The sequence below is a fragment of the Coenobita brevimanus genome, chromosome 39 (genome assembly GCF_032717465.1).
Source record: "Coenobita brevimanus isolate Jiangsu-jjx chromosome 39, ASM3271746v2, whole genome shotgun sequence".
Lineage (NCBI taxonomy): Eukaryota > Metazoa > Arthropoda > Malacostraca > Decapoda > Coenobitidae > Coenobita > Coenobita brevimanus.
The window spans coordinates 30695533-30710519 of record NC_136992.1 but is presented as its reverse complement, the minus strand read 5'-3'; the positions used below and the strand labels follow the sequence as shown (position 1 = coordinate 30710519).

Sequence of the window (14987 nt, the reverse complement as noted above, 5' to 3'; positions counted from 1 at the left end):
ATCTTCAAGTTTATAATAAACAAAAAATAAAATTTAAAAAATTCCGTTTTTCTCTACTCAGCCCCTATGCAAACTTGCACATGGCGCTACGCAAAGATGGAGATTTATATGCTGTATATATATGCCAGCATGATGCTCTGGATGTTTATCTTCAAGTTTATAATTTTTTTTTTTTTTTGCACACCATGGGGTGGGATAAAAAAAGGTAATTGCACAATCCACAGGTTAATAAATGACTTCCATACAGAAGGCATTTCATAAGCTAAACAAAATCATCTGGGAGCAGTAAGTATACACTAAAGAGGATGTCACCCAGACCATCATCATACTGACCTTTCCCACCCTGAGCTTGGCTGAGGTAGGGTTCAGACAGCCAGATGAAAAACTTGGTAGGCTGATTTACTTACGAACGTCTGCCCAACTAAAGCCACGCTCCCATTCATTCACCACTGTCCCTGTAATCCTGACTCCACCTAATAGGTCAAAAAATATTCCAATTGTGGCTCTAAACTCACCAGTCTGGAGGTCAATCCAATGACTGTCAAGTCAAAAAGGGGTGCCAAACTCAGGTCATACACTCCTCCACACAAAATTCATCCTGTCAGCTCAATCACTTGTCAGTTCTCCTGCCTCATTAGCTCCTACACCTCACACAGTTACCCACCATATCCATCCAACCTCCCTCTCCAGACCCACCATGCCCTCCTCCCCACCTTCAAACTCACTCAGACACATCCCCCTCACCACCCTGTGTTCACCCACACCATCCATGCACACACACTTAAAACTCTGGTGTTCACAGACTTCCCCACCCTGCATCTCCCACAAATCACACCATTACCCATCCTATCTTTGTGGGGTAAGATATGCTACTTTGGAGGAGTCATATTGGGGAAATTACTATATATAACTAGAATTTTGCAGCAACTTTGGGGGAGTCATATTGGGGAAATTACTATAAACAGAATTTTGCTGTGTAAGCTGAACGAGTACAGATTACACCAAGCTCACCTGAACCTGGCATGACTGGCAGTTGACCACCTCTGCTGACGACACCAGGTTGTCAAACACCACAGATGACTTCTTGCAAGAGTCCAGAATCACAGAGTTCACTTTGCCCTGAGGAAGATGCCATATGTTAGCAAAAATGCTGTTATGACAAAGATGCAAATTACTGATCTATCTACTCCCACATGCCTTACTTCTGTAAGAGGTGGTCATAAAGAAACCTCCATATTGCCATATCCTTTGCAATTTGGCCTCCCTCCCACAAACTCCCATCCCCCTCACTTGTATATCTCTCCACTCCATCCCTCCATCTCATCCTTTGTCACCCCCTCCTTCTGTAAAACTCTCCAAAATTATCATATCAAAGATGTAGCCGTGAATGGAAACAGTAACACCCAGTCCCATAATACATTTTGTGAGATGTAAAGGCCCAAAGCTAAGCTACAGCACTACGGTTTTGAGAGTAAGTGACCAGCTGGACCCCTGGTGACACTACATGACTGAAGAATCACCAGCCACCTCTTTTTGAACCCATGCACAATGCCTTCACCTTGACTGGTGCGTTACATGACTTTCTGCCACATCAAGAGCACTGAGGCCAGGTCTAGGCTACTTTCCTCTGAGTGGCATTAAATGAGCAATAAACCCCAACCATCCCTTGGATGTACAGTAAGCCCTAACAGACCCCATCCAGCTGGAGTGCCCCACTAAAAAAAAAAAAAAAAAAAAAAAACTATTGATGTGAACTTTGAAAAAGTGGGGGTGCCATCATGCGCTGAGAAAATACTGTTGTTGCTATATCCCAGGCTTTGTTCACTGACACATCCTGTGTCACAAAATATTGTACCTGCAATCTAAACTGTATTATTACATCCAAATGCTTATCTAATCTTACCTTACAGTATGTATCAAATAATCTTTATCTGAACCTGCATTTTCCTTAGCTAACATGTCAGTAATACAGTATTTTATATAAACCGAGTTTACACTGTGGCTGCATATTTCTGATTTCTGCTTGTTCCTGAATAGTGTTAGATTGATGCTGGCCTTCTACCACAGTCTACTATCCACCTTTCAGGGGGATATGGAAACAGCTGAATTATACTTGTTTAAAGAGCTGCCTAGTTATACATGTGCCACATCTCCAGAACCGCTTTCCACTTTGAACCAAACAACACCCACCTTGACCTGAACCACTGTATTTTGACAGCGATAGATGTAAATAGACTGGTCCATTTTGGCGTCTGAGATGATAATATCTGGCCTGTCCTTCTGGTACTCCACAAACCACTTCTTGCCCTCCTGTGCCATGCGTGGAGTCCCACTGTAGGGGTCACGAACTGGAGTTGAAGAATTTGCAGGAGGACTTGACTGCTTAACAAACGGCCGTGGTCCTTCCCTTAGGCTGGGGTTCTTGTGAGTCTTCATGTCATCTGTGACCTGGCAAGAGAAAGTGTAAAATCAGGAGGGGGGGGGGGAAGTATTTGATAAATGGTTACTGTTGTCTTAAGCTGCAGTTCATGTGAGTCTTAATGTTGTCTGTAAACTTGTGGAAGAACACTTCAAATCAGCCGTGCATCACTACAGACATCCCAAACTTTAACTTGTTTCCAGAACTTGCTTCATAACTTGAACAAAAATTCTGTTAAAATTCTCTAATATTGCATTATCAACGGCATACCAAGTGACATGACTCAAATAGTATTCACACACCATACAAGTTCCTGAAATCTTAGCTCCACCTCACAAACCTGTAATATATTGCATCTGTTGCTTTATGAATCCTGTGTGGTAGGTAATGCCAGATGTATGTATGTATGTGTGGGGGGGGTATTACAGTATCAGTGTACAATCACTGTACATGCTTGTACACATTATGTGTCTAGTCACTGGCATACAAGGCAACATACATATCCACCAACCCACCTTCTTAAGTCCTGATGTAATCTTGGTGCCCTGGTTAATGGATGCAAAGAGAGCTGAGCGTCCGTCATCATCGCCGCTGGCTGGCTTAGACTCCAGTTTCACCATGGGGGGAGGGGGAGGGATGCCTACACGGAACAACCCCAACAACAACAACATTAGCTTACAACATCAACATTAACAACATCAACGTAAGCTCATACTCAAGTGCAAGATGGTACAGTTTCAGATTAACCCCCTCAGTGCCATGACATCTTTCATTTTATTCTTCTCCTGTTGTGATCCCAGGCTCATCTGGATGTGAACCCAGTGAACTACAGGTTAAAGTTACCCCTTTCTGCAGCCCACTATCCATATTTCAGGGGACACGGCTCCTTTTCTGCTGTCCACTATCCTATTTTCACGGGACTGGGTTTGCTTTCAATAAACAAATGCTTCAGCTTAGGAGAAACTTTTAAAACTGGAAGGGTTAGATTTAGCCCTTTCACTATATGGCAGCTCTCCTAAGTTGAATAATGCAATGTTGTATTCTAGATGCCACAGGAGGCTTCACAGCACCTCACTGTTTGCGATTTCTTGTGCATGTTACATCTGAACATCCTCTTTTTGTTTTGTTTACAAAGGCCCTAACATGCTTGTATGCATTGGCTTTGGTCACCTAATGGCAGCTCTCCACACTGCTCAATCTCTAGCAGCTTCTTTATTCAGTCCCTTATCCCTTTAGTTTACATCAGTAACATACAAGAGGATACTGCGGTGTAACAAACAAAATCAATCACTAAACAGGAGGTGAAACAAAATCTCCGAAGCCACATAAAATACAACCCAGTCTGATGTCAGCTAGAATGTGAAAAAGACGTCCTGGGGCTCAAGGGGTTAACATGCCAGATGCAGAAATAAAACAGTAAGGAGGTAGCAGCAGGGAGCCTCATAACGCCACAAGTATATCAGCCCATGAACAAGGTGGCGGGACAAAGATGGCGGAGGGTCATGGGCGAAGGGTGGGTGGAGGGGGGGATCAGCAGTGAGTAGGTACAGAGACTGGGACTGCACTTTTACTCAGCTTAAGAAGGGAAATCAGGTTATGGAGGGGTTCAAGGATACTGTTTCTATCCCTGGCATTATGAACAGTCTCTGCAAACCTTAGGAAAATTGTCTGGAGATAGCAGGAATAAATTTTAAAATGGATCATCCTAGTGAAAGGGTTTCCATTTTGTTCTTTTTATCCCCAGATGATGATACAGAGTGGTCAATAAATAATGCTCCACTAGTATCTTATGTGTTGTAGGGATGGTTCAGTCTGCTGGTGTGGGTGTGGCAGTGGCAGTGGATTATTTACGAGTGTTTAAATGTACCTGCAATATTACTGTCATCCCCACAACACAGAAGAAATCATCCGGTGGGGTGGAAGAGGAGTGTTATATATGGACCACTCTGTGTTTAGATTAGGAAAGGCCTGTCAGACTGAAGAGATCAATGGTTGAAGCTGAAGGACTAATTAACACTAAAATTTTCATCAGCTGGGTGGGCACAAAACAAGCCATGATCTAAAAAGGTGATGCTAGCTCCTACATGAAGGTTACACCGCTGGAGATGGTAAGCTAAAGCATCATAAACCAGTCCAATAGGTATTTAGAACTCTGGTAAAATGATACTTAGTGTGATACTGTACAAAGGAATGCTAGAGTAGAGGCATAGAGTCATTCCTCATTATAAGTTGTACAAGGGTTTAAGAATATCAATTTTTCTATACTGTACAGTATAATTTACTGCAAGCTGAGGGAAACTGACAAATCAGCTTACAAGAATCCATCACACTTTTGAATGAGACTACTTTTTTTTATCCATTCATTCTTCCCATCTCCAGATAATAATAATTCCATCAAGGGGGATCTATATGGAATACGAGTATATCTATAGTTTAATCCCATAGAAGAGGGCCAAAAGAATGAATGAATTCCTTATAACGATGATTGACTCTCCTATGCCATCTCCATTACTATTCAAGGCTACAAACACAAAATTATGTCTACAATGAAAATTCCTATGACTACAAAAGAAAAAGGATCAGAATCAGATTAGTGAGAGCCTGAAACAAGGGAGGAAAAAAAGGTGAAATCAATGGTGAAGTTCTCTGCCATGTGGTGGAATGTTAATACTGTAAATATGAAGGTACTGCTCTCCCCATAAGTAACTTTACCCTTCATGTGGTGGCATAATGAGGATGATATAATAATAATAACAATAATAAAATCAGCTACTCCCATCCTGTAAAAGCATATATCACTCCACTTCCACTCTGCTGGGCAATTTCTCATGTGTTGTAAGGAGAGTCAGTGTTATCAGTATCAAAGCTCTACCGGTATCATTTATTCATTTCCTACTCCCACTGCCACCACCAACCCCACATTAGCCGTCCCCACAACACACAAGATATTGCCAGGCGAGTTAGGTTTCTTCGGTATATATAATGTTGACTTGGCAATTTCTCTAAACTCTACCAACTGTATGGAATCAACTGTGATTTTTTTGGAGCATATTTCTGACTTATAATGACAAGTTACCAGCAAGAATCTTATGTATCATGTAAGTTTTTCAATTACCTCCCCCCCCCCTTTTTTTGTTTTAATCACTGTATTCAGCTAAGTAGAGATCTTGGGCTGAAGGGGTTAATGGGTAAGCAGAGATGGTCAAATTGAAGAAGGAAAAGTGAGAGAGAGAAAAAAATTGAAAGGAGGGCAAGGAAAAGTGAGTAAAGAAGATGACAGAAGGGGAGAAAAAAGGTGAGGCACAATGAAGAAAAAAGAAGATAGGAAAGGAAAACAGAGAAAACAGATTACCGATGAGGTGAGGATTTATTAGGAACAGCGCGGCAAGAAAAGGGAAGATAATATGAGATGAGAATTAGTGGCCCTGAGTGAGATGGGATAACAGGCAAGGCAAGGGAGAGGACAGAGGAGAAAAATGTGAGATTAGAAGAGGAGAAAGATGAGAGGTGTGAAGAGGAGAGAGAGGTGTGAAGAGGAGAAAGGTGAGAAGAAAAAAGAAAATAAGAGAAAAGTCAAGGACAAGAAATGAGGATATGGACGGAGATGAGATGAAGTAAGAAAAGGAAAGGAAAGGAGAGGAGTGGAGTACAACAGACTCAAGTACAAGTGAGAGGACATGAGAGTAAAATGAGGTGAGGTTCAGTGAGATGAAATGAGATATGGAATTGTGAACTAAGCTGGGTTAATATAAGATGGTGACACAGGGAGTGGTCTATAATGACAGTGTAATGTCTAAACAAACCTGGTGGGGGAGGTGGAGGCACACCACAGCCTGGCGGTGCTGCCTTCAAATTACCCATAGCATTGCCACCACGAGTGTTCCAGGCAAGTCCCGTTGTGTGGTACTTCTTTACATACTCCTGAAGCTCTCGGAACACACCATTCCAGTGCTGCACCCACTCCACGTGTAGTTTGTCCTTTTCTCTGTGTGTACAGATGTTTCATATTAGCTTCCTACCTCACTTTCATCTTCATAATCACTGTTACAGGAAAGGTCTCTTGTTAACTCCGGCAGGTCTCAATATGCATGAAATTCCAGTGCTATACTCACTTCACAGGTCTGTCAATTCTGTACATAAAGGCACTTTGATGCTGTATAGAGATGCCTTCATATGATGACACTGATATATAACAGGCCCAGTTAAACAAATGTTCCTCAACTCACTCCTCATTGCTCCCAAAAGAGGATAACACTGCAAGAGAAAAGCAACTTTGGACTGCAGTCCACCAGGTTCATGTTCAAATGAGCCTGGGGCCACAACAACAACACCTCTTTCCCTCCCTCCCTCCTCACCTGTAATCCATAATGACACTGTGAAAAAAAAAAAAAAAATCATCTATCTCCCTGATATATAGCAGTCTCTCCTCTCTCTCTCTCTCTCTCTCTCCCTTTCTGATCCCTTTCCCTGTCCCTCCCTCCTCAGTTTTCCTCCCTTCTTCCCCATCCCTACTTGTACTCCTTCAGAACTCTGTTGTAGAAAACCACACTGTCACTCATCTTTTTACCGCAGGATGTAGTCCCTCTTCCTTCTCTTCCCTCCATCCCCAAGCTCACCTGTAATCTTTAAGGACCCTATTGGTGTAGAAAACTGCAGAGTCTCCCATCTCCTTGACATACGGTGCAGGGGCTGGGGCGACAGCCACCCAGGACAGGCCTGGGATGGATTCGGAGATGGCAGACAGATGGTTGAAGAATGGGGACTGACGCTTGGACTCACGGAAGGCTATCACCTCCTGGATCTTCTTTCCAGTTGGCTCCAGCACCTAAGGGAAAGGACACGGCATCATTACAGGCAGTCAATATTATGTCTCATGATGATGGAAAATAATGACCATGTGGTGGCATCAATTTACCTGGGCACTGGAGATGCCTGGTTACACAAAAACCCCTCATCCCTCCCATATCCCTCAAAGAATGATACAACTGCAAGAGAAGGGCAGCTTAAGCATGTAGTTCACTAAGTTTACATTCAGATAAGCCTGGCTCCTTAACACCGACAAAAACAACACAACAGTATATCAAATATTTTTTCCAAACACCAATATGGTACTGTGAATTGAGAGAAACTGGGACATAAGCTTTTCCCTTATATTTAGATTAAAAGACCATGGACCATACAGCAACTCCAGTTTGTCCGGCCAAACAGACTCGTCAACCTCTGGGAAGAAATCACCCCTGCAGGACTGTCCCATACAATGAGCCTATGCTCCCTAGCGGCTGATAGTGCCTCACCAAAGAGAGGCGGGGAGGAACGTGGAGGTTTTGTTCAAGTGACCTGGTTGCTCTTCCCAGAGTATCATTATAAAAGCAATAAATCCCAATCATCCCTCAGACATAAAGTCCCACAGCCCACATCCAGATGGAGCGTCTGAACTGAATTACTGTATTATATTAGACAACTATGACCTAAATAACACATGAATGATTGCACAGCCCATTTCACTAGGGAAGCCAAATACAGTATAGCTTTTAGTTTTGTATTTACCTACTTTTCCTGAAACCTAACCACACATTTTGAAACTAGTAAACTGATTAATGACAATGATAATGACAATGATGAAGACAATCATGAAAATTATGACAATGTGAAGATGATGATGATGATGATGGTGATGGTAATGATGACAATGACAACAATGATGAGGAAGATAAAAATGATAATGACTGATAAACACGAAGATCATGATGTTTTTACAGTTCCAGTAACTACCATGCTTGTATGGCCTAACAAAGCAGTACAAGTACTGTACAATGGTAGATGGAGAGGAAGCTTAACAAAGGCTATTACATCAACAGGATACAAGTGAGATAAAAACAACTACACAAAATCCTTTACTTCTCCGCTGCAGTTGCTCCCATACTTACAAACTTCTGAGTTACGAACATTCGGACTTAAACTTATCCGAGCTGCATTTACCGAGTTATTTTTTCAATGAAACCTACACAACACTGTCGTAGTAGCAGTAGTAGTTGTAATAACAGTAGTAATAGTAGTAGCTGCAACCCCAGGCTCATCTGACTCTGAACCCAATGCACTGCAAACTGAAGTTACCTTCTGCAGTCCACCATCCTTTTGGGGGGATAGGGCAGCAACGCCACCACTCAGTCACGTAAATGCCATCACATGAAGGCTTCCCTCTCCAGCACTTGCATAGCTCAGTAGTTCAGCATTAAAATTCTAAAACTAACATAACTCATTTAAAACAATTAATACAACAGTATTTTCGCTTCAACTCCTGATCATGTTCACCAGTGATTTGTGCATACAGTAAAACCTCAATATAATGGACTTCAATAGACCAGAATTCGCTTTTATCGGAATCAAGGAGCTACCGGACTAAATTCCTACATATTGGAAAAAGTCCGATAAAGCCAGAAGCAGTCCGGACTGCCTGACCACTTCAGCTATGTTCAATACAATAAGGTAAATAAAAGACATGTTTATCTGTGTACAGCACAGCATTATTATATATTTTATACCACTTGATTAATGTAGTGAAGTTATAACACAGTACAGTACCGCAATGGCAGTCAAAACTGTTTAAAAACTGTTCGTGTGATCTGGATTAATGTCTGGTATATTGGAAAAAAGTCTGGGTTAGGAGGGGGAAGTCCGGATGTCGCTTTTATCGGAATTTCGCAATTTTTGGAATGGCTTGGGCCCCAATTAGTCCGTTATAGTGAGGTCTTACTGTATCTGGCCTACCATTTATACTGTACAATACCTTGGCTCAGAGTTTTGTCACATTTGCAACTTACTTCACGCAGCTCTGTGGCACAAAGGGACAATACTGATCCTCTACAAACTTTCCACGACACATCTTAGTGACTAGCGGCATAATCTAGTGCCAATCTATTCTTACTACGCAGCATTCAAGATGGGGAGATCGGTATTTTAGGGCAAGTTTAAGTAAAGACAATACAGTCAATTTCAACTTACAAACTTTTTGAGTTACAACCCAACCCTGGGACCCAATCACATTCATAGTTAGAGAAGGAACTGTATGCAGTACAACTATTTGCTCACCTGTGGTAGTTCCGAATCAAGGGGCCTTTGACTCTTTGATGCCATGACCAGGAAGGCTCGCTGGTTGATAAACGCCTCCTGTACTAGTTTAGCCATGACAGCCACATCTCCTCCAATGCTCTGACTACACTCGTAGAACGTCTTGAATGGCCCCGAAAGTAGGTCGTCGTAGGCAACAACAAATGGAACTGAACATTCCTCTGAGGGAGACAGGAATATGTTAATCAATGGAACCAAGCTTTCCTCTGTGTGAGACAAAAATATGTTAATGATGGTGCGCTATATAGCTATCTATTGTATGGTCAGATGCCTTTATCCCAGTAGGGGCAGCCACAAACAAATAATCTTCATGTCACCTTGTCTGGTCTTGGTGTAGCATGTGTTGTGCACTGTAGTGCTCCATAATGTGGGTTATGTTGTGTGAGCCTATTCTACATGCAGGGCACATGTCATCTGGGATTACACCCTACCCAAATCTAAGCTGGCAACTCAAGCAGGTGTGCTTGATAAGCTCTACTGAAGGACACCTGTGACTGGCGGATACTGGGAGGGGGGGCTTGCTGTCTAGTGTTCTGATCAAGGTGTTGTACTGCCCTGAGGTAAAAGTGGATTGTGAAAGAGAGATACATGAGGTAAGTGTGCTGCCTCAGTGGAATACCAGTGAGTTATATTTTGTGCTGACAGTGAGATACATGAAACGAGTGTACTGTGGTGTTAGGGACAGCATTACAATGAGGCGAGTCAGACTGTGTTATGGTGTGTGTGGATTTTCACAAGTTGAATCTGTGGTTACAAGAGAGATATACTGTTAGTGTGCTGTGGTGTGAGTGAAGACAGTAAGTTGTATTTTAAGTTACGAAAGATTATATATGAAGTTAGTGTGTTGTTTTGGGAAGGGCAGCATTACAATGAGGATAGTGTGTTGTGAAATCACTGTACTGTAGACTGATCTGTGTTGTATTATGTGCTGTGAGATTAGGAGACATAAAGTGTGAGCATGTTGTGGTGTGAGGGGGCAGCATTACACTAATGGGAGTGTGTGTTATGGTGTGGTTAAATTATTGTATGTAACTGAATTTTGTGCTGTGAGAGAGATAAATGAAGTACTGTATGTTGTGGAATTATTTGTGAACTGTATTTCATGTTGTGAGAGAGAGATAAATGAAGTATATTGTGGAGGGCTGAGTGGAGTGTTTGTGCGACATGAGTGGTGGTGCCAAATGAGTGGAACCATATACAGTATAGGGTGTTTATGCTATGACTGTGACCATCGCATGTTTGGCTTCCTCTCTAACACTCGTAAGGATTCACTATGAGCCTTCACAATTTTCCAATTTTTAATATACAGTACTTCAAAGGTTTTATATTGAGCATCAGTTTAATCTTTTCAGCACTACTATTTCATTCCACGCAAATAAGGACATAAGTGAATGATTTGTTAAAAAAAATAAAATAATGTGCTACCTTACTAGTACCATATGGTAAATTCTTGATGAACACCTGATCCCAAGAATATTATTGCTGTTGTTGTCCTACTGGTACAGAACAGCAGAGTTGTCTCATATGAACAGCCTAAGCTACGAGTATACTGAAGATGGTTTTGGATAGTTCACAACTCCTTTTCCTCAGTGATTTATATTGACTATTATGCTTTAGCATTCTTTTTTATGTTACTTATTACATCTTAACATTCTCCGATATGCTACTTAATGCACCTTAACATTCTCTGGTACAGTATACTACTTATTACACCTTAACATTCTCTGATATACTGTACTACTAATTACACCTTAACATTCTCTGGTACACTACTGTACTTAGTACACCCTGATATTCCCTGGTATGTTAAGTATTACACCTAAATATTCTCTAGCATATTTAAAAATCAACATAGTCTGCACCAATAATACTGGAGGATTCTGCAGTGTAATGTGCAGAATAAATCACTATGGTAGCGGTGCTAGGATGCCTCCAAGGCCAGCCTGTGCCACCATCCAACATTACACTCTTCTATTCACTTGATGGGCATTACAACATACCAAAGATTTATTAAAAAGGGAATTGTACTGTATATATATCTCACCACACCAAATCTAACCACTCACAAAACCACAGTCCTGGATAAGCGCTCAAAAAATAATACTGGCGGGTCCCATGATACCAGTGGGTTATGTTAATGAAAGACCTCTCTGATGGTGGAAACTTGTATAAGATTGAAATAAATAAATACATATATAAAGGCAAAACTCATATAAGAAAGTCCATAACTTAATATGTCAATAGAGTTACGTTAACTGACCCTGCCTGCACCACCAAATTTGGGTCTAAACTGCCCATTCTCACATCACTAGTTTCTTGTATAGTGGATGCTCATATAACGGAACCCGCCTGTATTGTATCTAACAAGGAGGGAAAGAAAAAGTGTTAAGAAATAATAAATAATGAGACTTTGTGTGGTGGAGGAAAAACAATGATAAGGAAAAAAAACTCACAAAACAGAAACTAGGAGGAGAACATACTAGGAAAACTACAAAACTCACAAAGTAGCTGGGGATGGACATAATAAAACCTCCAAAACTCACACACACACACACACACACACACAAAAGGTGGAAGAATACAGTGGAACCCCAGAATTCGGACACCTCTACTCGTACAACTCGGTTTTCAAACAGCTTTTTCGTCCAAAAATCGCTCCAGTTTTCGTACGGAGACCCGCCATTTGCACTAAGAGACACGGTGTCATAGGTGTCACATGGTCGCCAGTCCCAATTTGTTTTCCGCCAGCTACGCATCAGTCATACAGGTTCCATTAAACTTTGTGATAAATTACATATTTCTTTTAGAAAATTGTACATAATCAGGTTCTTTACCATTAAAGAACCCAAAGCAATGCCCTAACTCCAAGCATTGCCCCAGCCCCAAGAATCTACCCAGCCCCAAGCATCTCCCCAATCCCATGAATCTCCTCATCCAAAGAGACTGAAAAGAGGAAAAACACCAGAGGGGCAGTTACCTACAGTTTTCATGGAAGGTGACTCCCCTTCCAAAAACTAACACCCCTCCTCCTCCTCTCCACATCCATCCACTTAAGCCATTAGCTCTCCTCAGTTCAGGTAAGATGCAGTAAAATTATCATTTATATCATCTACAAGGTATATTTCTTTATTTTAAAGGTTTTATGTACGGATTAATGCAAAATACTCTGTTTCTTATGGAAAAAAAATGATTCGGTTTTCAAACAATTTGCAATTCGTACAGCCTCCAGGAATGAATTGTGTACGAATCCTGGGGTTCTACTGTACTGGCAACACACTTCATGGGGCAAACTATCATGCAAGGCAAGGAGGGGATGACAGAGGACAAGGAATAGGAAAGGGAGGGGAGGCGGTGGAGTCAGAAGTACCTAACAAGAATGACGGGGAAAAATACTGTGATAAACTATACAGTACTGTACTGTACTGGGTGGGAAAAGTACTGTCAATGCACTTCAAAGGGCACACTACCACGCAATGGGAAGGAGAAAAGGGGAAAAGGGGAGGGAACACCTACCACCCCAAATCAACCCATCTCGTCGCCCTGCTGAAAAAGCCCGGCCCAACCGCCACCAAGAATGGAAAGATGGAAAAGAGGGCGAGAAGTTTTAAGAAATGAGGCTTAAAAAAAAAAAAAAAAAAAAAAAAAGCTGGAAATTACTTCAAAATATTAAAGAAACTGATGCAAACCAATTAATATTAAAAACCTTTAAAACGTATTACAAACCCTACAAATAACTCACAAATTAGCAAAAATATACACAATCTGGAAAATAACTCACAATTTACCCAATAAAAAGCAGACTAAAATTAACTGAAACTAATAGACAGAAACCAAACTCACATATTAATAAAAAGCAAAGAGGTTAAAATGAACTCTGATTAATAAATGGTAGTAACCTTAAGAATAACAAATTAACTGAGTACACAGCCTAAAAATCTTGCAAAAAATAAATACACACTATAAATCACAAACATCAATAACAAAATGCCTTAAAATTAAAAAATAGCACTGAAAGAAATAAACTACTATAAGAGATTAATAACTTGGGTAAACTTATCAAAACTTAATCCCTTCCCTCCGTCAATGTATTTTTTGGGGCAGGAGCATTTCTCTCTCTCTCTCTCTCTAATGATTTTCAAACACGATGCTGCATTCCCACTGATTTTAACCATTTGTGAAGCCATACCATGTCACTTTACACTATACCATACACTACACCACACCACACCACACCATACCATACCATACCATCCTTTCACACATCACACCACACCATACCACCCTCTCCCACTACACATCACACCACATACCATACCACCCTCTCACACTACACATCACACCACACCATACCATCCTCTCACACATCACACCACACCACATACCATACCACCCTCTCACACTACACATCACACCACACCATACCGTCCTCTCACACATCACACCACACCATACCACCCACTCATACACCATTCAAAATCATCCACCCACACAACACACCATACCATCCTCTCACACACCACACAAAATCACCCACACCACATCAAGAGCATTAGCTGAAAGGTCCTGAAGCTTCCTCATCTTGTGTTTTTATAGAGGCACTTACTTTGTTTATTCTTGCTACCTCAGGGCAATATTATTCAGCTTTGTTTACTTTGTTGATAAAGGCTCCAACATGCTTGCATGCATCAGCTTGATCTCTAGCAGCCACTCTGTTCAGTCCTGTAACCCAGAGGTCACAGTCTATGACCTTGTCCCTGGATGTTTTCAGTTTGCCTCCCATAACTCTACTCAGCTTAGTAACTGAAGAACTAGTAAAGCTCCAGGTTCATCTGAAATGTGAACATAGTGGACTGCAGATATAAGTTCCCCTTCTGCAGTCCACTCTGTGGGGGCCTTCTACTTATCTATATCTCTATTTGTCATCTCTCTATCTAACTATATACAATGCCTTTACTTAAATGCCTTAATCCTGAAGCAGTGGCCATGAACATATTGCCTCCATGTTACTGTGTCCTCTGCTATCAGGCTGCCCACTCTCTAACTCCCACCACCATCACTCACAAACCTCTCCACACAATCACTTATGCCGACAACACAACATACACTCTTTGAGAGCTCTGTGGGAAAGCCCGGTCTCGGCCATGGCCTTCCTAAGGGACTCAGGGCTGTTCGGCCAGACTGCCGAGGGAACAACTACTACTACTACTACTACCTCTCTATCTCATACTCAATCTCCCCTTCCCCTCTCGCAAACATTCTCCGAGTCAATTTCTATCTCCTATGCTCTCCACATGATAAGAATATAATTATGTAACAAAACACTTAAACCAGACGGACTATAGTGTGTAACGGCAGGGCTAAAAAGTGTACTATATGATAATTATTTACTAGCAATAAGGATAAACATGAAGATAATGCTAACCTTCTAGTAGTGGGATGA

General features: G+C 41.4%; 1 protein-coding gene across 5 annotated transcripts in view; it reads right to left on the bottom strand.

Moving 5' to 3' along the window:
* The window catches only part of capt (adenylyl cyclase-associated protein 1), a 37979-nt gene that overhangs the window by 13936 nt on the left and 9056 nt on the right, over positions 1-14987 (bottom strand). For all 5 annotated transcript variants that reach the window (XM_080270176.1, XM_080270177.1, XM_080270179.1 and 2 more), the window contains 6 exons: positions 9509-9708; positions 7036-7244; positions 6223-6404; positions 2935-3059; positions 2191-2448; positions 1012-1119 (listed from right to left, as the gene is read on the bottom strand). In XM_080270176.1, the coding sequence (XP_080126302.1) occupies positions 1012-1119; positions 2191-2448; positions 2935-3059; positions 6223-6404; positions 7036-7244; positions 9509-9708 (1082 nt within the window). The remainder of the gene's footprint in view (positions 1-1011; positions 1120-2190; positions 2449-2934; positions 3060-6222; positions 6405-7035; positions 7245-9508; positions 9709-14987) is intronic.